The 25051-nt window shown below is 42.2% G+C and overlaps 1 protein-coding gene across 8 annotated transcripts in view; it reads left to right on the top strand.

Annotated features, from left to right (window-relative positions):
* HACL1 (2-hydroxyacyl-CoA lyase 1) overlaps positions 1 to 25051 on the top strand; it is a 72818-nt gene that overhangs the window by 26384 nt on the left and 21383 nt on the right. For 3 of the 8 annotated variants that reach the window (XM_008009191.3, XM_038002899.2, XM_038002898.2), the window contains 6 exons: positions 1102 to 1185; positions 2456 to 2557; positions 5964 to 6118; positions 6547 to 6705; positions 9856 to 9963; positions 10986 to 11172. In XM_008009191.3, coding sequence (XP_008007382.2) covers positions 1102 to 1185; positions 2456 to 2557; positions 5964 to 6118; positions 6547 to 6705; positions 9856 to 9963; positions 10986 to 11172 — 795 coding nt within the window. Of the gene's footprint in view, positions 1 to 1101; positions 1186 to 2455; positions 2558 to 5963; positions 6119 to 6546; positions 6706 to 9855; positions 9964 to 10985; positions 11173 to 11535; positions 11711 to 13621; positions 13777 to 25051 lie in introns of those variants that run through there. The other 5 variants (XM_008009194.3, XM_008009192.3, XR_005241918.2 and 2 more) reach the window with 4 other exon arrangements.

Raw genomic sequence — 25051 nt, 5'->3', positions numbered from 1 at the left:
TGCTCTGTCACCCAGGCAGGAGTGCAGTGGCATGATAATGGCTCACTTCAACCTCAATCTCTCGAGCTCAAGTGATCCTCCCACCTCAGCTTCCTGACATGCTGGGACTATAGACGCGTACAACAATGCCTAGCTAATTTTTATTTTTTTGAAAAGACACAGTCTCACCGTGTTGCCCAGGCTGGTCTCAAACTCCTGACCTCGAGCAATTCTCCTACCTCAGTCTCCCAAAATGTTGGAGTACAGACTTGAGCCACTGTGCTTGGGTTATTTTAATGTTTGATGAGCCAGCTATAGTTGCCCTTTTCCCAGTCTACCTTTTGCTACTTAAGGAGTCAACTTCTAATTGCTCCTTTCCCAGCTGAACGCATTGAGAACTAAAACCGCAGACAAGCAAGACTGAGTTAACTGGAAGATACTGATACCTCTTGATTACCCCTCTTGATTATAGAATAAGATACATCCCCTTTGGGGTGGCTACATTATTCCTCTTTGCAGAAGCCATTTTCATTTGTCCATGGCCATCCAGAAATGGAACTTCTGAGTAAATGGAGAAGTAATCATGCCATGTTCTTGGAGTGATTCTCTAAATGTGATTCCCTGGGCCAGCTACATCAGCACCACCTGTGAAACCTGTTAGAACTGCACATTTCTGGATCCTACCCCAGACTTACTAAAATAAAAAACTCTGAGGTAGACTCCTACAGTCTATGGTTTATCAAGCCCAGAATACACCAGGTGACTCTGATATATGCTCAAATTTGAGAACCCACACTCTAGATAGGAATTCCAAATGTGATTCAATAAAACTTACTGATTAGATGCAAAACCATAATTGATCAGGTCAAATGCATTCGCTATGGGTATAATGAAGCAATACCAAAATTCCATAGAGTAGCTTTTTAAATGAGGCTCTCTATACTAGCTATGATACTAATATAGTTCTATGGACTTTTACTTTTTTTATTGAGGAACTTCTGAATATCAAATCTTCTTTATCATGTGTTTTATATACACAGTTAATTTATTCAGTCTTAATTGACTTCTGACATACTTTTCAGAATAAACATGGATTGTTCTTTAGCCTTGTCTCTTTTTTAGGTTGATATCTGTGCAGAAGAATTGGGTAATAATGTAAAGCCGGCTGTTACTTTACTAGGAGACATAAATGCTGTCACTAAGCAGGTGAGAACTTTTGTTTTAGTTTGTGTGGAGTGCTCTTTAGGGAATAGTCAATTCTTGAAAATGTTTTAATCTTGATTCACTTGGTAACAGGTCTACTATTCATATCTGTTTTAAACAAAATGTGTGATCGAAAACTATTCTTAAATACAACTTTGGAACTTGATAAGTCCAACTTCTGGTACATAGCTCATTTTTATGTAAGTTAAGCATTTTTGGAAGGTGATCGAAAATGTAACATCTTTCAGTAGGCAAACCGTAATTTACTAAATAGGATCCAGCTATCTGAAAAAGTATACCTTCCAAAGGAACTGAACTTACTGCCAAGAAATGACTTAGCACTGGAAAAATCTAACAGTATTTCTTTAGGTAAAAAAGAGCTTTTTACTCTTTAATCAGTGACTTTTCAGGTTCTTATTATTTGTACATAGTTTGTACACTTCACTGTGACAGGAGATAAATATAGACACATTTATCACTTGATTTTGGATGATACAATTTGGTATTGTTGTCATGATTACACAATATAGGATGTAATCCCGAATCACATATTAAATCACTCTGGAGCAAATGGTCTGTATCATAGGAGTCCATGGTTATTTTTTGGTTTTCCTATAAGAGTTCTGTGGAAGGAGTGATTTTCCTTCTAGTGTCGAAGACCGAGGAGGGTCTCAGAGCCCCTGCTTGAGGTGTGGAGGAGGTAACAGCACTCCAGTCTGTCCTAAGGGCATTCCAGCATCTAGCAGAAACCCACACTGACCCAAACAGAAGCCTTCCATGTTATCTATTGATCTTCTATCAGGTGTTTACTAACTAGAGAAAAAAAAGAGTCTGAGTAATATGAAGAGTAGTATGGCCATATTGTCTTCTTTAAGAAGATATTTCCATGTTAATATGATTTAAATTTATTTTTTTAAAGCAGACTGGGCACGGTGGCTCATCCCTGTAATCCCAGCACTTTGGGAGGCCAAGACAGGTAGATCACCTGAGGTTAGGAGTTTAAGACCAGCCTGGCCAACATGGTGAAACTCCGTCTCTACTGAAAATACAAAAATTAGTCAAGTGTGGTGGCAGGCACCTGTAGTCCCAGGAGGTTGAGGCAGAAGAATCGCTTGAACCTGGGAGGCGGAGGTTGCAGTGAGCTGAGACTGCGCCACTGTACTCCAGCCTCGGTGACAGAACGAGACTTCATTTCAAAAAAAAAAAGGCAAAGAAAAAGTTTATATGGTTTTTTTTTTTTTGTGTGTGTGTGTGTGTGTGTGTGTTTTTTTAGCTTTTAGAGGAACTTGATAAAACACCATGGCAGTATCCTCCAGAGAGCAAGTGGTGGAAAACTCTGAGAGAAAAAATGAAGAGCAATGAAGCTGCATCCAAGGTAAAATGGGACCTACTGAAGCTCAAGAACAGGTCAGGCTCATGATTCGGTTACTTCTGCTGTAATGTGACATGTGCATTCCTAAAAATCACCTTGCTGTGCAAAATTGTGCAATAAAAACCCCAGGGCTCATGGAAAAAGGGATGTGGTGGCACAATTCTCAAAAACTTTGTGTAACATAAAAATAAGATAAGAGCCTAATGTTTTAAACATGTTAAATGGTTAAGAAATATATGCCAATGAATATAGCATTTTACCTTGAAAAAGACCTGAAGTTTCTGAAAGGTTGTAGCTTGTGAGTTTTTGTGAGCTGGTGGAAGGAAGGTGATCAGACGTCAGATGGAAAGTGATAATAGTGGAAGTGGATGGGTGTGTTTTCAGTTTGATGTTGGCATAGAACATCATATTTAAACACCTGTAATCTGAGTGCTTTAGGAGGCCAAGGCAGTAAGATCAGTTGAGGCCTGGAGTTTGAGACCAGCCTGGGTATAGCAAGACCTTGTCTCTAAAAAAAAAAAAAAAAAAAAAAAAAATTAGCCAGATGTGGTGGGACACACCTGTTGTCCTGTCTCCTCAGGAGGCTGATATTGGAGGATTGCTTGAGTCTAGGAGTTGAGGTAGCAGTGCAGTAGATCATGCCACTGCACTCAAGCCTGGGTGGCAGAGTGAGACCCTGTCTCTAAAGGAAAAATTAACTATTAAGTGATTTTTTTTGGGGGGAATCCTTAAATTTTGGGTTGTTTGAGATGTTTTTCTGCTTTTAAGATTTAAGTCCTGGCCGGGCGCGGTGGCTCACGCCTGTAATCCCAGCACTTTGGGAGGCCGAGACGGGCGGATCACGAGGTCAGGAGATCGAGACCATCCTGGCTAACACAGTGAAACCCCGTCTCTACTAAAAAATACAAAAAACTAGCCGGGCGAGGTGGCGGGCGCCTGTAGTCCCAGCTACTCGGGAGGCTGAGGCAGGAGAATGGCGTGAACCCGGGAGGCGGAGCTTGCAGTGAGCCGAGATTGCGCCACTGCACTCCAGCCTGGGTGGCAGAGCGAGACTCCGTCTCAAAAAAAAAAAAAAAAAAAAAAAAAAAAGATTTAAGTCCTTCAGGGCGTGCTATTATAATAGCTGTTTCGTAAACATTGAAATTTTGATCCAATGTATAGCCTTCTTTTCTATTTAACTTTTGTATCACTGCTGGAAATTTTTTTGCAGCGCTCTCATTTGCACTCTTGGCTTTGCCTGGTAGCTAAGGTTTTGGAAATTGTAGTGATGCTAGAAACCATCAAACTGTCTACTACTAGCACTGAAATGAATCAGTGCTGTAGGATTTGGCAATTTACAGTAAAGTCTGTGTGTGTGTATGTACATGCACCTGTGTGCATGTGTGTGTGTGCATGTGTGTGTGTATTGTGCTTTCCCTATGTGAGAAAGGTGGTTTTTAAAAATTGTTTTGTGTATTCCTATGTGTCTTTGTTCAACTAGGTGGAGATTTCTGGTAGAATCATGCATAAGCAAATATAAAATTTGAGTTATGCTCACTTGATTCCCTAATATATCAATTGTCTTAGAATAAATTCACGTTTTTGCATCAAGCATTATAGCAGAATTGATTATGCATGAATCTATCTTACATTGGAATTTTTTTTTTTTTTTTGAGACGGAGTCTTGCTCTGTCACCAAACTGGAGTGCAATGGCCTGATCTCAGCTCACTGCAACCTCCGCCTCCCGGGTTCAAGTGATTCTCCTGCCTCAGCCTCCCAAGTAGCTAGGACTACAGATACATACTACCACGCCCAGCTAGTTTTTGTATTTTTAGTATAGACGGGTTTCACCATGTTGGCCAGGATGGTTTCCATCTCTTGACCTCATGTTCCCCCTACCCAGCTTGCCAAAGTGCTGGGATTATAGGCATGAGCCACTGTGCCTGGCCTACATTGAAATTTTAATCAACGACTGTTTCTATCCGGAGCCAGTCTCATTTTTTTTTTTTTTTTTCTGAGATGGAGTTTCACTCTTGTTGCCCAGGCTAGAGTGCAGTGGCGTGATCTCAGCTCACTGCAACCTCTGCCTTCCAGTTTCAAGCGATTCTCCTGCTTCAGCCTCCTGAGTAGCTGGGATTACAGGTACCTGGCACCACGTCCGGGTAATTTTTTTTTTTTTTTTCTTTTTTGAGATGGAGTCTTGCTTTTGTTGCCCAGGCTGGAGTACAGTGGCGCGATCTTGGCTCACCGCAACCTCTGCCTCCTGGGTTCATGTGATTCTCCGGCCTCAGCCTCCCAAGTAACTGGATTACAGGCATGCGCCACCATGCCTGGCTAATTTTGTATGTTTAGTAGAGGTGGAGCTTCTCCATGTTGGTCAGGCTGGTCTCAAACTCTCGACCTCAGGTGATCTGCCCACCTCAGCCTCCCAAAGTACTGGGATTATAGGTGTGAGCCGCCACACCCAGGCAATTTTTGTATTTTTTTTTTTTAGTAGAGACAGGGTTTCACCATGTTGGCCAGGATGGTCTTGAACTCCTAACATCGTGATCCACCCGCCTCAGCCTTCCAAAGTGCTGGGATTACAGGCGTGAGCCACTGCGCCCCGCCACCAGTCTCAATTTTATTTCCTGAGTCGTATCATGACTAATCTTTTCTTTCACATAGGAATGATATTGGTTTAAGATAGAAGGGACTTGCCTCTCTTCCTTGGTGCCAGAGGATAGGAGGGTCCCTCATTTATCATGGGTATAATGTCCAGCAGAACAAAGTAGCATAAGTGAAGAGGCAGTGCCGGGACCAGATGGGACTGTTGCTGCTAAAACTCTCTATGGCTTTCTCTCAGTCCTAAAAGGCATGTGGCTAAACAAAGACATTTACCTTGCTGTTTTTCTCTCCATTCAGGGACTCTTTAGAATAGTGGGGGTAACGTATCTCCTTTACTCTCAAGTGTTTTGGGGGAAAAACTAGATTTTCAGATTGTGTTCTAAAATCGTGACATTTTAAGTTTAGGGTCATATTTCAGATGAGAATATTCTGAAATAAATTTCACTTTTTCTAAGGCACCGTTTTCCTAAGAGTGCTCAAATAAGAATGTTTAGTTTTATTTAACCCAGTGCTTCCCAGCTCTCTTTACTATAGGACTTCTCAGAGTCTTTAATACACTCCTGTGCATTGCAGATCTCCAAGAGGAGGGATATTCCCAAGCTTATTTAATTGTGTTCCAAACTGGGACTGTGGGACACATGTCCTCCAGGGCTGTTCACAGGTCAGCCAGCTTCTCAGAGTGGCCATTTTATAGCCATTTGGGAACCTTGTAGCTTTTGTAGTTGTTGCATATTTCCAAATAAGTTTGATAATAGCTTATTAACATTGATTATTTTCATTGTATCCCAATTTAATTTGATTACATTCCCATCTACTTTTCAGGAACTAGCTTCCAAAAAATCTCTGCCTATGAATTATTACACAGTATTCTACCATGTTCAAGAGCAACTACCTAGAGACTGTTTTGTGGTAAGCGAAGGAGCAAATACTATGGACATCGGACGGACTGTGCTTCAGAACTACCTTCCTCGCCACAGGTAAGACTTCTGAAGAAGAAAGAAGTCGTAATTCATTATGATGTGTTTAATATGAAACTACAATAGTGCAGATTAAGAAGACATTTGAGAATTAATACATGTTCAGTATGTAAGGGCATATTTCATAAAAGAATTGTTAGGTGAGGTTTTGTAGAGTTTTTATGCTTGATATGTTCTTGGTATCCTGTGATAATTATTTACTTAGTGTTATAGGAATATGTTTATAGTCTCCCAAGCAAACATGAGTGTTTTTCTCTCCGTGACAAATTAGTTCCTAACAGTCTAAGGATTTTGTATTGAAGAAAGAGAATGTTTGTATGTTTCTTTATTTTTCCATCAACCATGTAAATAGGACTAGAAGGTTTGTGCCAACCCCATCCTCTATGACATGCCCCAGAGGGTTTCATTTTAGCTTTGTTCTCCAACAGGCTTGATGCTGGTACTTTCGGAACAATGGGAGTTGGTTTAGGATTTGCTATTGCAGCTGCCATGGTGGCTAAAGATAGAAGCCCTGGGCAACGGGTCATCTGTGTGGAAGGAGACAGTGCATTTGGGTTTTCTGGCATGGAGGTGGAAACCATCTGCAGGTAAAACATCATCCTGAATCAGAGCATTTGATTCTCTAGAATGTGAAAAATGACACAGTCATCTGACAAATACCAGGTGTTCACCAGCTGCCCTGTAAATAGCACTGTGCTCTGTCCTGAGGATGCTAGTGGCAGTAAGCCACGGTCTTTCTCTTCCAGAACAGTATCTTTCTGGCCTCCTCGCTGTGTGGTAAAAACCTATAAAACTGTGGGGAGTGGTTTTGAGGTCACTGAGAAAAAAATGTTGGGGACTGAAAGAAGCTTGTTTCCGATGGGAAATAGCGAGTGTGGTGGTTAAGGGCATGGCTTCTGTCAGGTGCCTTGGCTCACACCTGTAATCCCAGCCCTTTGGGAAGCCAAGGCAGGCAGATCACTTTAGGTCAGGAGTTCAAGACCAGCCTGGCCAGCATGGTGAAACCCCATCTCTACTAAATATACAAAAAAAAAAAAAAAAAAAATTAGCCAGATGTGGTGAAGCATGCCTGTAATCCCAGCTATTCAGGAAGCTGAGGCAGAAGAATTGCTCAAACTGGGAGGTGGAGGTTGCAGTGAGCTGAAGTCGCACCACTGCACTCCAGCCTGGGCAACAGAGTAAGACCCCGTCTCAATGTGGGACAAATGGCCTGGATTTAAAAACTGGTTCTATCAAGTCAGAGCCATGTGACTTTAAGTCACCTAACCAAGGTTGGGCATGGTAGCTTACACCTGTAATCCCAACACTTTGGGTGGCTGAGGTGGGCAGATCACCTGAGGTCAAGAGTTAGAGACCAGTCTGGCCAACATGGTGAAACCCTGTCTGTACTAAAAATATAAAAAAGAGCCAGGTGTGGTGGTACATGCCTATAGTCCCAGCTATTTGGGAGGCCGAGGCAGGAGAATCGCTTGAACCTGGGAGGCGTAGGTTGCAGTGAGCCAAGATCGCACCACTGTACTCCAGCCTGGGCGACAGAGCAAGACTGTCTCAAACAAACAAACAAAAAAGTCACTTAACCAAGCCTTAGTCTCATCTCTTCTAAAGTAGGAATAGTATCCTTTAGGCAGAAATTCCTTGGAAAAAAAAAAAAGTAGGATTAGTCATAGTTCCTACCTTAGAAAGATGATTATGAGGAACAAATGAGATAATCCAAGCAATTTTTTTTTCAAGATGGGGGTCTCACTTTGTCACGCAGGCTGGAGTGGAATGGCGCGATTGCGGCTCACTGCAGCCTCAACCACTGAAGTTCAAGTGATCGTGCTTCCTTAGCCTTCTGAGTAGCTGGGATCACAGGCATGCGCCACCACGCTCAGCTAATTTTTTGTATTTTTTTCTGTAGAGACAGGGTTTTGCCATGTTGGCCACACTGGTCTCGCATTTGTAAGCTCAAGCAATCCACCCACCTTGGCCTCCCTAAGTGCTAGAATTACAGGTGTGAGCCACCGTGCTTGGCCCCAGCTAAACTCTGAGGTGATACTCAGTGAACATGAGCCATTTGGATCATGTGTGTAGTTATGAGAATTCATGGAGAAACTCATGAATTGTAGATCCTAACTATAGAAGGATGGGGGTTTTATTTTTCCAGCTATATTTAAACTGTAGTAAAACGATTCTATTCTTAGCCAGGGCTCTTATTAGGGCTTTTGTGACTCATGTTTTTGGGCTGGCAAAGCTTTGGTAGATGAAACGTTCAAGATTTGGGAAGGTATAGTTGTCCCTCCATATCCATGGGAGATTGGTTCCAGGACCTTCCTCAAATACCAAAATCCAAGGATGCTCAAGTGAGTCCCTGATATAAAATGGTACAGTATTTGCAAATAACCTATGCATATCACCCCGTATATTTTTAATGATCTCTAGATTACCTTAAAATGCTGAATACAATATAAATGCTATATAAAAAATTGTTGTGCTGTATTGCTTAGGGAATAATGACAGGAACAAAGTCTGTGTGTGTTGAGTACAGACCCAAATTTTTTTTCCAAATATTTTTGACCTGCAGTTGGTTAAATCCACGGATGCAGAACTCAGATAATGAGGTCTGACTATATGTGTCTGTTAGAATGTCTTTATTGACAACAAAGTGATATACATAAAAAAGACTTATGGGGAAGTCAGCCTTTTAGTGAATAATGATTCCTTTTGAGCATGGAGAGCAAATAATTACCACAGTCCTGTTATTTAACAGTATGCAGTTTAGTTTTGTTTTTACCACTTGCCCTTGGAAATTATGTTAGAAAATAAAACCTACATTCTTTTCAGTCAATAACATTTAATCAACCTTTTCTTTTTTGTCTTTGCTGTACTGTTTAGCATATTGTTAAATACGCCTTTTCTGTAACGATTACACCATGTAATGTGTTTCTGATTATGGGTGTGGTAGTTTGAGTGCAGATTGTGTGTGCTAGTCACTTGTGTATCTCCTACAGCATCTAGCAAGGGCTGGGTGTCTGTGGCGAGCTCAGTAAATAGAAAGGTACTTTTCAAACATTGTTCCTAGGAACCAACTAGAAGTGGTCCTTTAGAGAGTATTAAATAGGGAAGGTGTTCTTCGTATACCATCTAGACTTATGAAAACCTAGATTCAGAAAAGCTCAGTGATTTGTCTGAGGTTCATAGCTAATAGCTAAAGGACTATCAACTATTTTTTTTTTTTTTTTTTTTTTTTCTGAGATGGAGTCGCACTCTGTCACCTAGGCTGGAGTGCAGTAGTGTGATCTTGGTTCACTGCAACCTCCACCTCCTGGGTTCAAGCGATTCTTCTGCCTCAGCCTCCCGAGTAGCTGGGACTACAGGCCTGTGCTACCATGCCCAGCTAATCTTTGTATTTTTAGTAGAGACGGCGTTTCACCATATTGGCCAGGCTCATCTTGAACTCCTGACCTTGTGATCTGCCTGCCTCAGCCTCCCAAAGTCCTGGGATTACAGGCGTGAGCCACCACACCCGGCCAGGACTAACAACTCTTAATCTTGCAATCTTTCTGCCTTTCCATGATGTTTCTGTTAATGATTTGATATTCTTTCTTAGGATAATAAATGCTTGACTTTTAGTCTTCCTCTAATATCACAAAAAGCTTATAGAAAACTATTCATTTTTAAGTTAAAATTTCAGCCCAAAGAAAATAAATTACTTTAGAATGAAGAATGATTTCCTTCATATTTTACTCTCACTTTAGGTACAACTTGCCAATCATACTCTTGGTAGTGAATAACAATGGAATTTACCAAGGTTTTGATACTGATACTTGGAAAGAAATGTTAAAATTCCAAGATGCTGCTTCAGTGTAAGTAACCAAGACCCATGTCTATTTACTTCCTCTCACCCGTTTTCAATCTCTTTTAAAAAAGTCTTCTATATTGGCAATAATGTGCCTGCATGGTATGAGTATTGTCTGTTTTGATTGTCAGCCCTTCTAAAGAGCAGGAATCCTGTCTTAGTTCCTCTTTGCACAAATATCCATGATTAGGTGCTTCAATAGGTTATAATCAGGGAACAGCTGAAGACTCAGATAAATGAGTGTGATGTCTGAGCCTTGTTAATGAAAAGGCTTATTGCAAAATGCTGCCAGGACTGGGAGCAATAGTAGGACTACTATTCCTGTTACACCATGTAGAAATGTGGATGTGTACATATTATTTATGTTCCAGAGGCCTACCTTCCTTTTACCACTTAGCTAAATCTTGATCATCTGATGGCAGAGCCAGATTAAGATGGTATTGTAGCTGGCGGTGGAATGTGAGATAGATGTGAATTTGTGAGCCAGCCTTGGGGTGGAACAGGGTATGGGTGTGTCTATTTATGCCTCGCTAACTTTATTTGCTGTTTTCTTGTTATGTGTTGTTTTGCAGTAATCTTTTTTTTTTTTCATGTTTTTCTTCTGGATTCATAATAGTTGGTAGTGTAGCCTGTGCTATCTAGCATAGTAGCCACTAGGCATTTTGCAACTGTTGCCATTTAGATTTAAATTACTTCAAATTAAATGAAGTTAAAAATTTAGTTCCTCAGTTTAGTCACGTTTCAAATGCTCACAGCAACAGGTAGATAGTGGCTACTATTTTGGATCGCACAGTTTTAAAACATTTCTATCATCACAGAACGTTCTGTTGGACATTGCTTTATAGACAATTATAAACATAGGAAAAACTCAGTGTACTGGCATCTCAGCTTAAGTGTTGAAGTTAAAATTACGCCTTTCAGTTCAGCCTAAATTTTTTTAATGAAGTATTTCAGAGAATGACTTTTTTTTTTTTTTTTCCTACAAGGTTTAAGATTTAAATTTCATTGACTCATGACCTTGTTTTTCAGGGTCCCTCCAATGTGCTTGCTGCCAAATTCACATTATGAGCAAGTCATGACTGCATTTGGAGGAAAAGGGTATTTTGTACAAACACCAGAAGAACTCCAAAAGTCCCTGAGGCAGAGCCTAGCAGACACAACTAAACCCTCTCTTATCAACATCATGATTGAGCCACAAGCCACACGGAAGACCCAGGTAAATACAATTGCTAAGCAGAAAGCAAGAAATGCATCTGCTTCCCCTATCCCGCTCCAAAAAGCATCTACCAAACAGAACACCCTCTGTCATGCACAGAGGTCTTTCTAAACCATTTCTGAGTTTGGCAGTTTATTTGTTCAGTGAATACTGAGATATGTGTTAGGTGCTATGAATAGCATGGCGAGCCAAACCAGGCTCAGTCCTCACCTTCATGGAGCTTTTATGGTCTGGTAGGGCAGAGGGATCTGGTAACCTCACAACTGAACATACTGCGACAGAGTGAAGCAATTGCTTGGAAGGAAAGGAACCCAGTTCTAAGCAAACATACCACAAAGGAATTGATTTATGTTGGGGTTACAGGGAAGGCTTCTCAGAGGAGGTGATTCTTAAACGGAGATCAGAAGGATAAGCAGAGACTAACTCGGCAAAGGGGAGAGGGAAGACATGTGCAAAAGGCTCTGTAGCAAGAGGAAAGAGAAAGCATGGCAAGTCTGAGGAAGAGGGAGATGCAACTGTAATACGAAGATTTGTGCAGGTACATTCAAAATTAGTTACTTTGACCTCTAAAGTGAAACTACAGTATTGATTATAGCAGTAAAGTAAATGACAAAGTTCATAGCATGAACCTCTCCTATCCCAGATTAAGTTGCGTTTCATGCTTAATTTTCTACTGGCATCCTGGTTCTGCCACTTGCCTCCTCTTGTAACCTGTCATCCATGCGAACACTTTGCGTATCAGCCACTGTTTTCAGAGCAGGTATTTTTTTCAAGTACTTTCTGTCTTGGTTCTTAAACATATGGGATCTCTTTCTTTTGTGAACAAAGCATGGATGAATGGGCAAACAGATACCTGGATAATCAATGAAATATAAATTAACTAATTTAGACACTAAAATATATAGAATTCTACTGAAATTCTATTTGTGTGAAAAATAGATTTCAGCAACTTTGGCATTTACTTCCTAGCAGAGAGAGGAGACACTCAAGAAGCCTAGTAATGAGGAAGATGAATGCAGAAAAAGTAGGCCAGTAAGCTGAAGGGCAGGGGGCATTAGCAGGGATTTCTGTGGAGCAAGCAGGCAGACTGTTTTAAGGGAGGGTCAACAACTTTCAGAATCTGTCTGTACTCCTGCGGGTTTGTGGATTGTCTTCTCTTTTTAAGTTCTATTTAAAATGATTTATGCCAGTCTGACACTCAATAGACAGGCTTTTTCATCTCATGCCACTTTATGGATTTATAACTGGGTTTATACTTTCCAGTGACTGGGATATTAGTTTGGTAACCAGAAACACCCTCCTCTGGGCATCAGGCCGTCAGAGCACTGGGGAAACTAAAGCCACTGTAAGAAGCCTAATGAATACATATAATCTTGATGTCTGGGCCCAGTGGCTCATGCCTGTAATCCCAGCCCTTTGGGATGCCGAGGTGGGCGGATCACTTGAGGCCGGGAGTTTGAGACCTGCCTGGCCAATATGATGTCTACTAAAAATACAAAATACAAAAAATAAAACAAAAATTAACTGGGCATGGTGGTGCATGTCTGTAATCCTGGCTACTCAGGAGGCAGAGGCACGAGAATCGCTTGAACCCGGGAGGTGGAGGTTGCAGTGAGCTAAGATTGTGGCATTGCACTCCAACCTGGGTGACAGTTAGACTGTGTCTCAAAATCATCATCATCATCATCTTGAGACCTATGTTAATCACAGAAAAGCCCTAACAAATTCTCTGCCAGTGAGTTCGCGCTTCTATTGATTTGCTTCCAATGATCTGTTCTACAGTTTCTCTGTGAATTTTGTCTGGATATTGCCGGAGAAATATAAGTTCTTGTCTTCCTCTTTTACAATTCTATGAGGATTATCTTTATATTTCTTACATTTATCACTTTGAAATTATTTATTGTCATTCCAGTGGAATTTACATACATTATACTTTCCAAACTGTTGATTTTTGTCTGTCTGTCCATCTGCCATTTGTCATTGATTCTCAGTGTAGGCTGGCCACTTTCTGCCTCTATATGGGAATGCCTGTATCTGTGCCTGTGTCCAGGCTGTATGTGTAGGATGGTGTTAGTTCTGGAAGAGGCTTCCATGCACAGTTCTTCCTATTCTTGTTCTCAGACCCAGGAGCTCAGCCCTCTGTGGGCCTCCTTTATCTCCCTTCTCCTTCTGAGTGTACTTGTGGTTCTTTTAGACTATAGTTTTTGTGCTCTGATTACTGTTAATGGAAGAGGACCCAGAATGCCATTTTAGATTGTTTTATAGGACACAGCAGGAAGATTCACTGGTAGGTTTTAAGTCCTTTTTGGGAAAAGCACCAGAACAAAGACAAACCTCATTTTGCCACCATTGTGTAGGACTTTTAGGTTTTAGAACAAGTGAAACAATGAGGATATAATTTGAGACAATCATTTCTTTTTACTGAATGTTTGTTGTCTTCTTTTTCTAGGATTTTCATTGGCTGACCCGCTCTAATATGTAAATAAAGACGCCAGTTGGTGGTCTTGAGTTTTCTCTTTCTTGCAAGATGAAATTTTATTTTCCACAGCAAAATTACTCTACTGTTAAAATTGTGCAAAATAAAATAAACATTTTAAAATGACATTTTACAGTAAAGGAATTGATTAAAAACAGAAAAAGTTAGAAAAAGTATCAGAAAAAGTTATTCTGCCACAAAACTACTTACAGATGAATGGAGAGCTTTTATTAAATAATAGCGTTGTAACTGCCTAAATGTTGATTTACATATTAATATTCTTTTACTGCCATAGTGTGCATGTTTGTTCCCCAAAACCTCATGTAGAAATTTGATCTCCGGTGGTGGAGGTAGGGCCTAATGGGAGGTGTCTGGGTCATGGGGATGGATCCCGCATGAAAGGTTTGGTGAGTTCTCAGGGTAATGAGCTCTCCCTCTATTAGTAAAAGGAACCTAGCAGCCAGGCACAGTGACTCACGCCTATAATACCAGAATTTTGGCAAGTTGAGGCGGACAGATCACCTGAGGTCGTGAGTTCGAGACCAGCCTGACCAACATGGAGAAACCCCATCTCTACTAAAAATACAAAATTAGCTGGACCTGGTGGTGCATGCCTGTAGTCCCAGCTACTCAGGAGGCTGAGGCAGGAGAATCGCTTGAACTCAAGGGGTGGAGGTTGTGGTGAGCTGAGATTGTACCACTGCACTCCAGCCTGGGCAACAAGAGTGAAACTCCGTCTCAAAAAAAAAAAAAAAAAAAGGAAAGGAACCCAGCACCTTCCCTGCAGGGAACCTAGCACCTTCCCCACCTCTCTCCTGCTTCCTCTCTCACCATGTGGACTCTGCACACACTGGCTCCCCTTTACTTCTGCCATGAATGGAGGCAACCTGAGCCCTCACCAGATGCCCAGTCTTGAACCTTCCAGCTATCAGAACTGTGAGCTAAATAGACCGCTTCATAAAACAAGTTACTTAGCTTTAGTAAATATTCCTTTATAGCAACACTAAACAGACTAAGGCAGTTACCTATCTTTTAAAAATTGAAGAAAAAAGCTGTAAGAATTATCTAATGTAGAGACATGTTCAATTAGTTGAGATACATAGGCTCTTTCTGCTTCCTATTTTATTTTTTGACTACTCAGTATCTAAGTGTCCCCAGTGTTTAGTGGGGCTTGTCCTATATTTTATGAATTTGGTTGTTTTTTTTTTTTCTGGAAAGAATTTATTGAGCCAAAGGCAAGGTCACACCACACCCAAACTAATAATTTCAGGATATATTTGGACTAGCGACCTAAGTTCAAGCATACCACGTTTAGACCAACGAAGTTAACCTTAATATAATATATAAAGAACTCAGACCGGAGGCAGTGGCTCACACCTGTAATCCTAGCACTTTGGGAGGCCAAGGCAGATGGATCACTTGAGATCAGCAGTTCAAGACTAGCCTGGCCAACATGGTGAAACCCCATCCCTACTAAAAATAAAAAAGTTAGCCGGGCATGGTGGCACACTCCTGTAATCCCAGCTACTCAGGGAGTTGAGGCTCGAGAATCACTTGAACCCTGGAGGCAGAGGCTGCAATGAACCAAGATCCCGCCACTGCTCTCAAGCCTGGGCAACAGACTTAGTGTGACTCCCTCTCAAAAAGTCAATAAATAAATAAAATAAAAAGAACTCTTATATATAAGAAAAATATTAAGGTGCCAGTAGAAAAATGGGCAGAGGGCATGAATGTACAATTCACAGAAAACATATAAATGCTCAATGAAAGTATGAATATAAATATGAATATGTAAGTTATATTGAAAATCCCTTTTTTTCCCCCTGGCCTATCCACCTGGCAAAGAACTTTCTAAATTAATCTGAATTGTGGTGAAGTGGAAGTGAAAATGAGACCCCCACGCTGCTGATGGAAGTTGAAGTTGGTACATTTCCATAGAGTAATTCTAGCATTGCTTGTATTTGGAATATTAAAAATATTCATACCCTGTAAGTTTTGACCCCATGAGGTTTTTTTTTTGTTTTTTTTTTCTCAAGACAGGGTATTGCTCTGTTGCTCAGGCTAGAGTGAAATGACATGATCACGGCTCACTGCATCTTTAACCGCCTTGGGCTCAAGTGATCCTCCCACCTCAGTCTCCCAAGTAGCTGGCACTACAAGTGCATGCCACCATGCCCGACTAATTTTTTTATTCTGTTTTTGTAGAGACAGGGTCTCAATATGTTGCCTAGGTTGGTCTCAAACTCGTGGGCTTACGCTATCCTCTTGCCCCTCCCTCCCAGAGTGCTGGGAGTACAGTCATGAGCCACCGTGCCAGGCCCCGGTGATCTTATTTAGTGAATATATCCTAAAGAAATAATAAAATATTTGGTCAAATATTTATATGAAAGGCCATTTTGCATAGTTTTATTTAGGAACAACCCCAACGTTTAATAGGAGGACATTGGTTACATAAATGATGATCTATCATCATAAAATAAAAATTGTGTTATTTATTAATTGAGAAATAATCACAATACAACATGTGAAAAGAGCAGCAAGCTACAAAATGAAATGGAGTGAAGTAAGGAAGTACCCATACTCACACATACGTGCTTGCTTACAGAACAGAGATGGGCATAAAATTAACTAAAATTGTAATACAACTTGGTAGATGGAATTGTAGGCAGTTTTTCTTTATTTTTTTCCTTTATATAATTTTACAAATATGTAATTTTTATTATCAGAAGCAGGCATTATTTTAAAAGAATATTTGAAATTGAAAAACATCACTTATTTTCAGGGTCATTCATGTTTTTTATCTGCAGTTTTACATACATTGAAGCATAAGACTTTATATCAAAATTCAGCTTGTTTGCACCACTCAGATCAGACTTGTCTACACTAGTTAGTTTAGGCACAAGTGACCACCATGAAGTGGTAGACTTCAGTTTTAGGGGTGAACCCAGAAGATACTGTGATTGGGCCCCTGACGGGCTCATGGAAGCAGCCCCATTTTGCAGGTATTCTTATGTCCTGCACAGGAGGAAGACACTAGGAAAAGGAGCATTCGGACTGGATAGCTCCTGTAACCTCACCAGCCTCCTCCCACTCTGCCTCTGGACACACCGCTGGCAGCCAAATGCAATATAAGATTTTGCCATTAGGTGGTGTAGATGGCTTGATTAATATTTATAAATTGAACTGTGTAAATCTGTTACTAAATACTAGATAAAATTCGGGGAAAATGCCCCTTTCCTAATCATATTCACTCGGAGGAAAAAAAAAAATTCAGACAGGTTATTAGACTGTCTAGCAGAGGTCAGTCTAAATGTATAAAGACCACATTAGTCCAGGGCACTAATGGACAGAATCCATTGACTGTTTATTTAGTAAAAATGATCTTGAAATTAGTCTCCTCACAGCAGATTTTCCTTGGATAAGATACTGAAAATACCCCTCTAAAATGGATCTATTGGTTGATAGATACTTGATAGAATATTTTACAGTCCTTAGTTTAATAATGAATTTCTTATGTGAGCCTAGTATATGTATTAATAATACCCAATTGCCTCAAAAAAACTGAGCTTCAAAAGATTATGGCAGTTTTCTTAATTAAGGAAAACCCAGAATCTAGGGTTGAGGAGATGAATGGGAAATGGGTTTTTTTAATTATTTTTTTGAGACAGGGTATTCCTATGTTGCCCAGGCTGGAGTACAGTGGCACAGTCATAGCTTACTGCAGCCTTGAACTCCTGGGCTCAAGTAATTCTCCCACCTCACCCTCCCAAGTAGCTAGGAATACAGGTACATGCCACAACACCTGGCTAATTTTTAAAATTTTTTTGGAGAGATGTGTCTGTTGGCGAGGCTGGTCTCAAACTCCTGGGCTCAAGTGGTCCTCCCACTTCAACCTCCCAAAGTGAAATGATTTCTTAGGTTACTTTCTCTGCTAATAGTCTTTCCAAAAATCTTTCATATTTCATGGGGTTTTTTGGGGATTCAAAAAGCCACCCAGAAGCTCCTAGCCCAATGCCTGTCATATAAAAGGCACTCAATAAGTGCCACTGCATTTTAGGAAGATGAGAATTTAGAGAAGAGACCACCACCTGGAGTCTCAGCTTAGCAGTGAATGTAAAAGTATACATAGTGGTTTCCCTTTTCTCAAGTAAGTGGGTCTTCAAGTAAATTAGACATTTCCTGGAAATCAAGGGTTGTGTATTTTCACTTCTCTATATAGCCATAGTGCTCTGTAAGAGTTCACTAACTACTAGTTGAGTGGGAACTCATGATGGTTAACAATAGCTCAGTGGAGATGTTCTACAGTTATTTCACACATGCTACTTTGAAGTAGCTCAGCTTTTTTGTGAAGTGAGTGTATATGCCATAGGGAAAAAAAGTCTCAAATCCATTGCAAGAAAATGATAGGACTTTTGGACACTGAAGGAAAAAGAAAATGAAAAGGAAAATTATATTGAATCCCAAAACATTTTTGTTCCTGTATTATTTTCAAGACAGCTAGGCAGTGGGGAAGCAGTGCATGTGAATGAAGAAGTAGCCCATGACTCTGAAATAATGCAAATGTAAAGTGATTACAGTAGAACATCATATGACTGCTTTAAGAAAGTAAGAAACCAGTTACTTTTGTGACTGGTTGGGAATTGTGACTGAGAAACCCCGAGAAAACTACCGACTATTACAGAGAGTAAAATACAGACGAAGTGTGAATCATCTGCTGTGTGTTTGGTTGCATTTGCTGCTGCTAATGTGAATAAATGGAATAATGTGGAAAGGAGAAATTGACAATCCTATAAATTTTACTTTTGGAAGAGGTGGAGATAAAAGCATATGCCTTGGATTCTGATCTGACTGGCAGGATTGCCTCTGGCTTTCACTAGATGTCTTGACTCTTCCCTCCCTTCCAGGGCCCTCTCTTTCAGAAGGGGGCTAGCTGGCCAGTGAACCCTTGACACTTTCAGGTTGTGTGGTCACTCTTTCAGTTAGGGAGCTATGAAAGGAACACATAGAAACTCCTGGATCTCCTATTTCAAAGTTTGAAGGGACCACTTTAAATTTTGATTTAGGGCCTAGAAATACCTGCAGAGATGGCAAGATCCATGATTTTCCTTCTATGCAGTGGTTGCTGGAGCCTGCTCTGTGGAGTGGCTAATCTACAGCCATGTAGTTCACTCCCAAGGCTCACTTCCCTGGTCCCTCCATATTTCCAGGAATTGCCTCCCCATTGCATGGTCAAGTTGGGCTCAAGAAGTCAGACCTGGTTTCGCCTTAGCCCCAGCTTTGCTTGTGCTGTTTCTGCTGTGATGCTCTGTACTTACCCACCCATTTTTGCCATGTGAAATTGGCTATATGCTTCAAGGCCCAGCTCAACAGTCCCCTCTTCCGTGAAGCCTTCCTTTCTCTGGATGCTCCTGCAGCACCTGGGGTGCACCACTGTCACAAACTCACAGTGTTCATGGTGAGCTGAATTCCCATCTCCCTCACCATCTTGTCTTGGGAAGGAAGTAATCCAGGAAGGGTTTATATCACAAAAGCTATAGCAGACAATGTTCAACAAGGATGCAGGGTGGATAAATGAGCTACCAAGGATCAGAAGCCCACCCTGATACCTAGGTATTAAGTAAGCCCAGTAGTTCTTAGAGCAATGCTGGGGATGGGGGTTGGTGGGCGTGAGGCCCTGAAATGACCAAAGTTTTATTTCCACCTGGCAAAGTGAGGGTCAAAATTAAAATTAGGTAGAATTACTGAAAATAAATATTTCTTTCACACTGTTGTGGACTGAGATTTATACTCACTACATTCATCAAACCATGTAATGGTTCGTAGTGCCATCCCTGGCTCCCTACCCTCCATCAGCCACTCCATCTGTCCCCTCTCCCCACCACCCTACATTACTCGTGTGTTTCAGAATTTTTATGGCTATTTATTTATTTATTTATTTTGAGACCAAGTTTCCTTCTGTCACCCAGGCTTGAGTGCAGTGGCATAATCTCGGCTCACTGCAACCTCCTCCTCCCAGGTTCAAGTGATTCTCCTGCCTCAGCCTCCCTACTAGCTGAGATTACAGGCGCCCACCACCACACCCAGCTAATTTTTGTATTTTTAGTAGAGACGGGGTTTCACTATGTTGGTCAGGCCAGTCTCGAACTCCTGACCTCAGTGATCCACCCGCCTCGGCTTCCCAAAGTGTTGTGATTACAGGCGTGAGCCACCGCGCCCGGCAGTTATTTTCACTTGATTATTTTTCCATATTAACTTTAGTAGCAAAAAAATCTGATATTTTAATTAGAGTGTGTTTTAAAATAGAGTGTGTTAACAGAAAATCTTAACATTCAGTAAGGCCAACATATCAGGAAACTGTTGCCATTGAAAAAACAGTTATTACTCAGAGTTCCCAAGAAGAGGTCTCAGGTAGAAAGAGAATGAGAACTAGTGGGCTAAAGCCCTATCGTGATTACTGCAGGAAGAAAGAAGTGAGGCAGGGTAAACAAGTTTAGGATTGGTTTGTTTGAACAATGTTGATATGCTCAGGAATGGTGTAGAGGCCGTCCCTAGCTGTCTGGATATGGGGTGATTGGGCAGGGAGATGGTCTCCCAGAATGTGAGAGCACCATAAAGAGGGCCATGAAGAAGGAAGCTGGGGTTATGAGCTCTGGATTGGTTGGCTTGTGTATGAAAGGGAAGTTGTTTGACCTCTCCACGGTCAGTAAGGCTCAAGCAGGTGAATCGTTCACTATAACTGGGAATTGTCTAACCCAGTGCTGGGCAGTTCTTTCAGGATCATTGAGGCCCAGTTGTCAGTAGGATTTTAAAGTTTTCATTATATTGATCTTACACAATTTTTGTTAAATTTGTTTCTAGATATTAATCTGTTTTGTTGCTATTTAGTGGCATTGGCAAGTACTTCCAAAACAATGCTAAATGGCATTGGTGGGCATGCACCACTTTCCTTCTGGGTGTTTTAGAATCAGCATGTCATTTATCTACTTTCCTCCTTCAGGAAGAGTAAAAGATGACAAGAAAACCTCCCTATTAGGAGTTAGTGAGGCTGCAGGGTTTGAATGTCTTTCCCAAAAATACATGACAAGATCAAAAAAGAATACCTACTACCATTTCCAAGTTGGGGCTTGTGGTCACCTGCAATGACAAGTGACTTATTGGCAATTAACCCTCAATCAGGGCTAGTTGAAATGCTAGTCAATTATTTGTTGCCTAAACCACCTTCCTTCATAGCATCGAGACCAATGACAAAGGCAAACATATTGAGAAAGCTGCTTCTCTGTAGTCTTCACCTTCAAAATCTCAGACCAGAAAAGAGAGAGGAGGTGGCACAAGATGACTGAATAGGAGCTTCCACCAATTGTCCTCCTTGCAGAAACATCAAGTTTAACTATCCACACAATAAAGCACCTTCATAAGAACCAAAAATAAGGTGAGAAATCACAGTACCTATTTTTAATTTCCTGTCACTGAAAGAGGCACTGAAGAGAGTAGGAAAGATAGTCTTGAATTGCTGATGCCACCCCTCCCCCATGTCCCAGCAGTGGTTGTGTGACATGGAGAAAATCTGCATTTAGGGGAGGAAGAGTGCAGTAATTGTGGCATGGAGACAATCTGTGCATTTAGGGGAGGAAGAGTGCAGTAATTGTGGGACTTTGTATTGGAACTTAGTGCTGCTGTGTCACAGCAGAAAGCATCATGAGGAAGAATTCAGCTGGTGTCCATGGAGGGAGCATTTAGACCAGTCCTAGCCAAAAGGGCCAAAGTGCTTTGGGGTTCTAAATAAACTTGAAAGGCATTCTAAACCAAAAGGGCTTCAATTCCTGGGCAAGTCTTGATGCTGTGCTGGACTTGGAGCCAGTAGACTTCAGGGGCACACAGTCCAGTGAGACACCAGCTGGGGTGGCCAAAGGAGTGCTTACACCACCCCTTCCCCTGCCCCAGGCAGCACAGCTCACAGCTCTAGGAGAGATTCATTCCTTCTGTCTAAGGAGAGGGAAGAGTAAAGAGGACTTTGTCTTGCAGCTTGGATACCAGCTCAGCCACAGTAGGGTAGGGCACCCATTCTAGGCCCTAGGTCCTTGATGACATATCTAGACATACCTGAGCCAGAAGGGAACCCACTGCCTTGAAGGAAAGGACCCAATCCTGGCAGGATTCATCACCTGCTGACGAAAGAGCCCTTGGCCCTGAATAATCAGCAGTAGTAGCCAGGTGGTCCATGTCATGGGCCTTGGGTGAGACTCAGATGTGCTGGCTTCCGGTATGATCCAGCACATTCCCAGCTATGGTGGCTATGGGGGGAGACTCCTTCTTGAGAAAAGGAGAGGGAAAAGTAAAGGTGACTTTGTCTTGTAGCTTAGGTACCAATTCAGCCACAGTGAATAGAGCACCAAGCAGGCTCTTGGAGTTCCCAGTATCAGGCCTTGGCTCTTGGATGGCAATCCTGGTCCTGCCCTGGGTCAGAGGGGAGCCCAGTGACCTGGAGGGAGAGTCCCAGGCCTAGCAGCGTTCATCACAAGCTGACTGAAGAGGACTTCAGCCTTGGGTGAACATTGACAGTGGCCAGGCAGTAGTTGCTGTGTGCCTGGCGTGGTGGTGACAACAAAGAGACTCCTCTCCTTGTGGAAATGGGAGGGAAGAGTGGGAAGGACTTTGTCTTGTGACTTGGGTGCCAGCTCAGCCTCAGTAAAATAGTGAATCAGGTAAATTCCAAAGTTTCTGACTCCAGATCCTGTTCCCGGATGGCATCTCTGGACCTAGTCAAGGCAGAGGGGAACTCACTGCCCTAAAGGGAAGGACACAAGCCTGGCTGGCTTTGTCCAGCTGATTGGAGGGCCCTAGAGCCTTGAGTGAACATACACAGTAGCCAGGTAGTAGTTACCGTGGGCCTTGGGCAAGACCCAGTGCTGTGCTGGCTTCAGGTCTGAGCCAGTGCAGTCCCAGTGGTGGTGGCCATAGGTGTGCTTGTGTCATCTCTCCTCCAGTACCAGGCAGCTCAGCACAGAAAGATTACATTTGTTTGGGAGAAAGTAAGGTAAGAGAACAAGAGTCTAGGCCTGGCAATTCAGAGAATTCTTCTGGATCTTATCCAAGAGCACCAAGGTCTTGGGATTACACAGCATTACTGGGCATGGGGTACCCCCTAATGCAGATATGGCTGCAGCAGCCAAAAATTTGGATCACAACACCCAATTTCCTTCAAATGCCTGGAAAGCCTTCCCAAGAATGATAGGTACAAACAAGCCCAGACTGTGAAGACTACAACAAATACCTGTATTAGTTCATTTTCATGCTGCTAGTAAAGACATACTGGAGACTGGGAAGAAAAAGAGGTTTAATTGGACTTACAGCTCCACATGGCCAGGGAGGCCTCAGAATTGTGGGAGGCAAAAGGCACTTCTTACATGGTGGCGGCAAGAGAAAATGAGGAAGAAGCAAAAACGGAAACCCCTGATAAACCCATCAGATCTCCTGAGACTTACTATCACTAGAATAGCACAGGGAAGACTGGCCCCCATGATTAAATCACCTCCCCCTGGGGTCCCCCCCAAAATGTGGAAATTCTGGGAGATACAATTCAAGTTCAGATTTGGAGGGGGGACACAACCAAACCATATCATTCTGCCCCTGGCCCCTCCAAATCTCATGTCCTCACATTTCAAAACCATACCTTCCCGAGAGTCCCCCAGAGTCTTAACTCGTTTCAGCATTAACCCAAAAGTCCACAGTCCAAAGTCTCATCTGAGACAAGGCAAGTCCCTTCTGCCTATGAACCTGTAAAATCCAAAGCAAGCTAGGTACTTCCTAGATACAAGGGGGGTAGAGGCATTGGGTAAATACAGCCATTCCAAATGGGATAAATTGGCCAAAACAGAGGGACTACCGGGCCTATGCAAGTCCTAAATCCAGTGGGGCCATCAAATTTTAAAGCTCCAAAATGATCTCCTTTGACTCCAGGTTTCACACCCAGGTCACACTGATGCAAGAGATGAGTTCTCATGGTCTTGGGCAGCTCTGCTCCTGTGGCTTTGCAGGGTACAGCCTCCCTCCTGGTCGTTTTCATGGGCTGGTGTTCAGTGTCTGCAGCTTTTCCAGGTACATGGTGCAAGCTGTCAGTGGATCTACTGTTCTGGGGTTTGGAGGATGGTGGCCCTCTTCTCACAGCTCCACTAGGCAGTGCCCCAGTAGGGACTCTGTGTGGGGGCTCTGACCACACATTTCTCTTCTGCACTGCCCTAGCAGAGGTTCTCCATAAGGGCCCCACCCCTGCAGCAGACTTTTGCCCGGGCATCCAGGCATTTCCATACATCTTCTGAAATCTAGGCAGAGGTTCCCAAACCTCAGTTCTTGACTTATGTGCACCCACAGGCTCAACACTATGTGGAAGCTGCCTAGGCTTGAGGCTTCCACCCTCTGAAGCCACAGCCTGAGCTATATGTTGGCCCCTTTAATCCATGGCTGGAGCCGCTGGGGCACAGGGCACAAAGTCCCTAGGTTGCATGCAGCACAGGGATCCTGGACCTGGCCCACAAAACCACTTTTTCCTCCTTGGCCCTTCAGGCATGTGATGGGAGGGGCTGCTGCGAAGTCCTCTGACATTGCCTGGAGACACTTTCCCCATGGTCTTGGGGATTAACATTAGGCTTCTTCCAAATTGTGCAAATTTCTGCAGTTGACTTGATTTCTTTCTCCCCAGAAAATGGGTTTTTCTTTTCTATACAGCCAGGCTGCACATTTTCCAAACTTTTATGCTCTGCTTCCCTTATAAAAGTGAATGGCTTTAACAGCACCCAAGTCACCTCTTGAATGCTTTGTTGCTTAGAAATTTCTTCTGCCAGATACTCTAAATCATCTCTCTCAAATTCAAAGTTCCACAAATCTCTAGGGCAGGGGCAAAATGTTGCCACTCTCTTTTTTAAAACTTAACAAGAGTCACCTTTGCTCCAACAAGTTAATCCTCTCCATCTGAGACCACCTCAACCTGAATTTTATTGTCCATATCGCTGTCAGCATTTTGGACAAAGCTATTCTACAAGTCTCTAGGAAGTTCCAGACTTTACCGCATTTTATTGTCTTCTGAGCCCTTCAAACTATTCCAATCTCTGCCTGTTACCCAGTTCCAAAGTCACTTTCACATATTCGGGTATCTTTTCAGCAACGCCCCACTCTACTGGTACCAAGTTACTGTATTCGTTCATTTTCATGCTGCTTGTAAAGACATACCCGAGTCTGGGAAGAAGAGGTTTAATTGGACTTACAGTTCCACATGGTTGTGGAGGCCTCAGAATCATGGTGGGAGGTGAAAAGGCACTTCTTACATGGTGGCAGCAAGAGAAAATGAGGAAGAAGAAAAAGCAGAAACCCCTGATAAACCCATCAGATCTTGTGAGACTTATTCACTAT

The sequence above is a fragment of the Chlorocebus sabaeus genome, chromosome 15 (genome assembly GCF_047675955.1).
Source record: "Chlorocebus sabaeus isolate Y175 chromosome 15, mChlSab1.0.hap1, whole genome shotgun sequence".
NCBI classification, from domain to species: Eukaryota; Metazoa; Chordata; class Mammalia; order Primates; family Cercopithecidae; genus Chlorocebus; species Chlorocebus sabaeus.
Note: the sequence above shows the minus strand (reverse complement) of the source record. Positions and strands in the feature narration are given on the sequence as shown.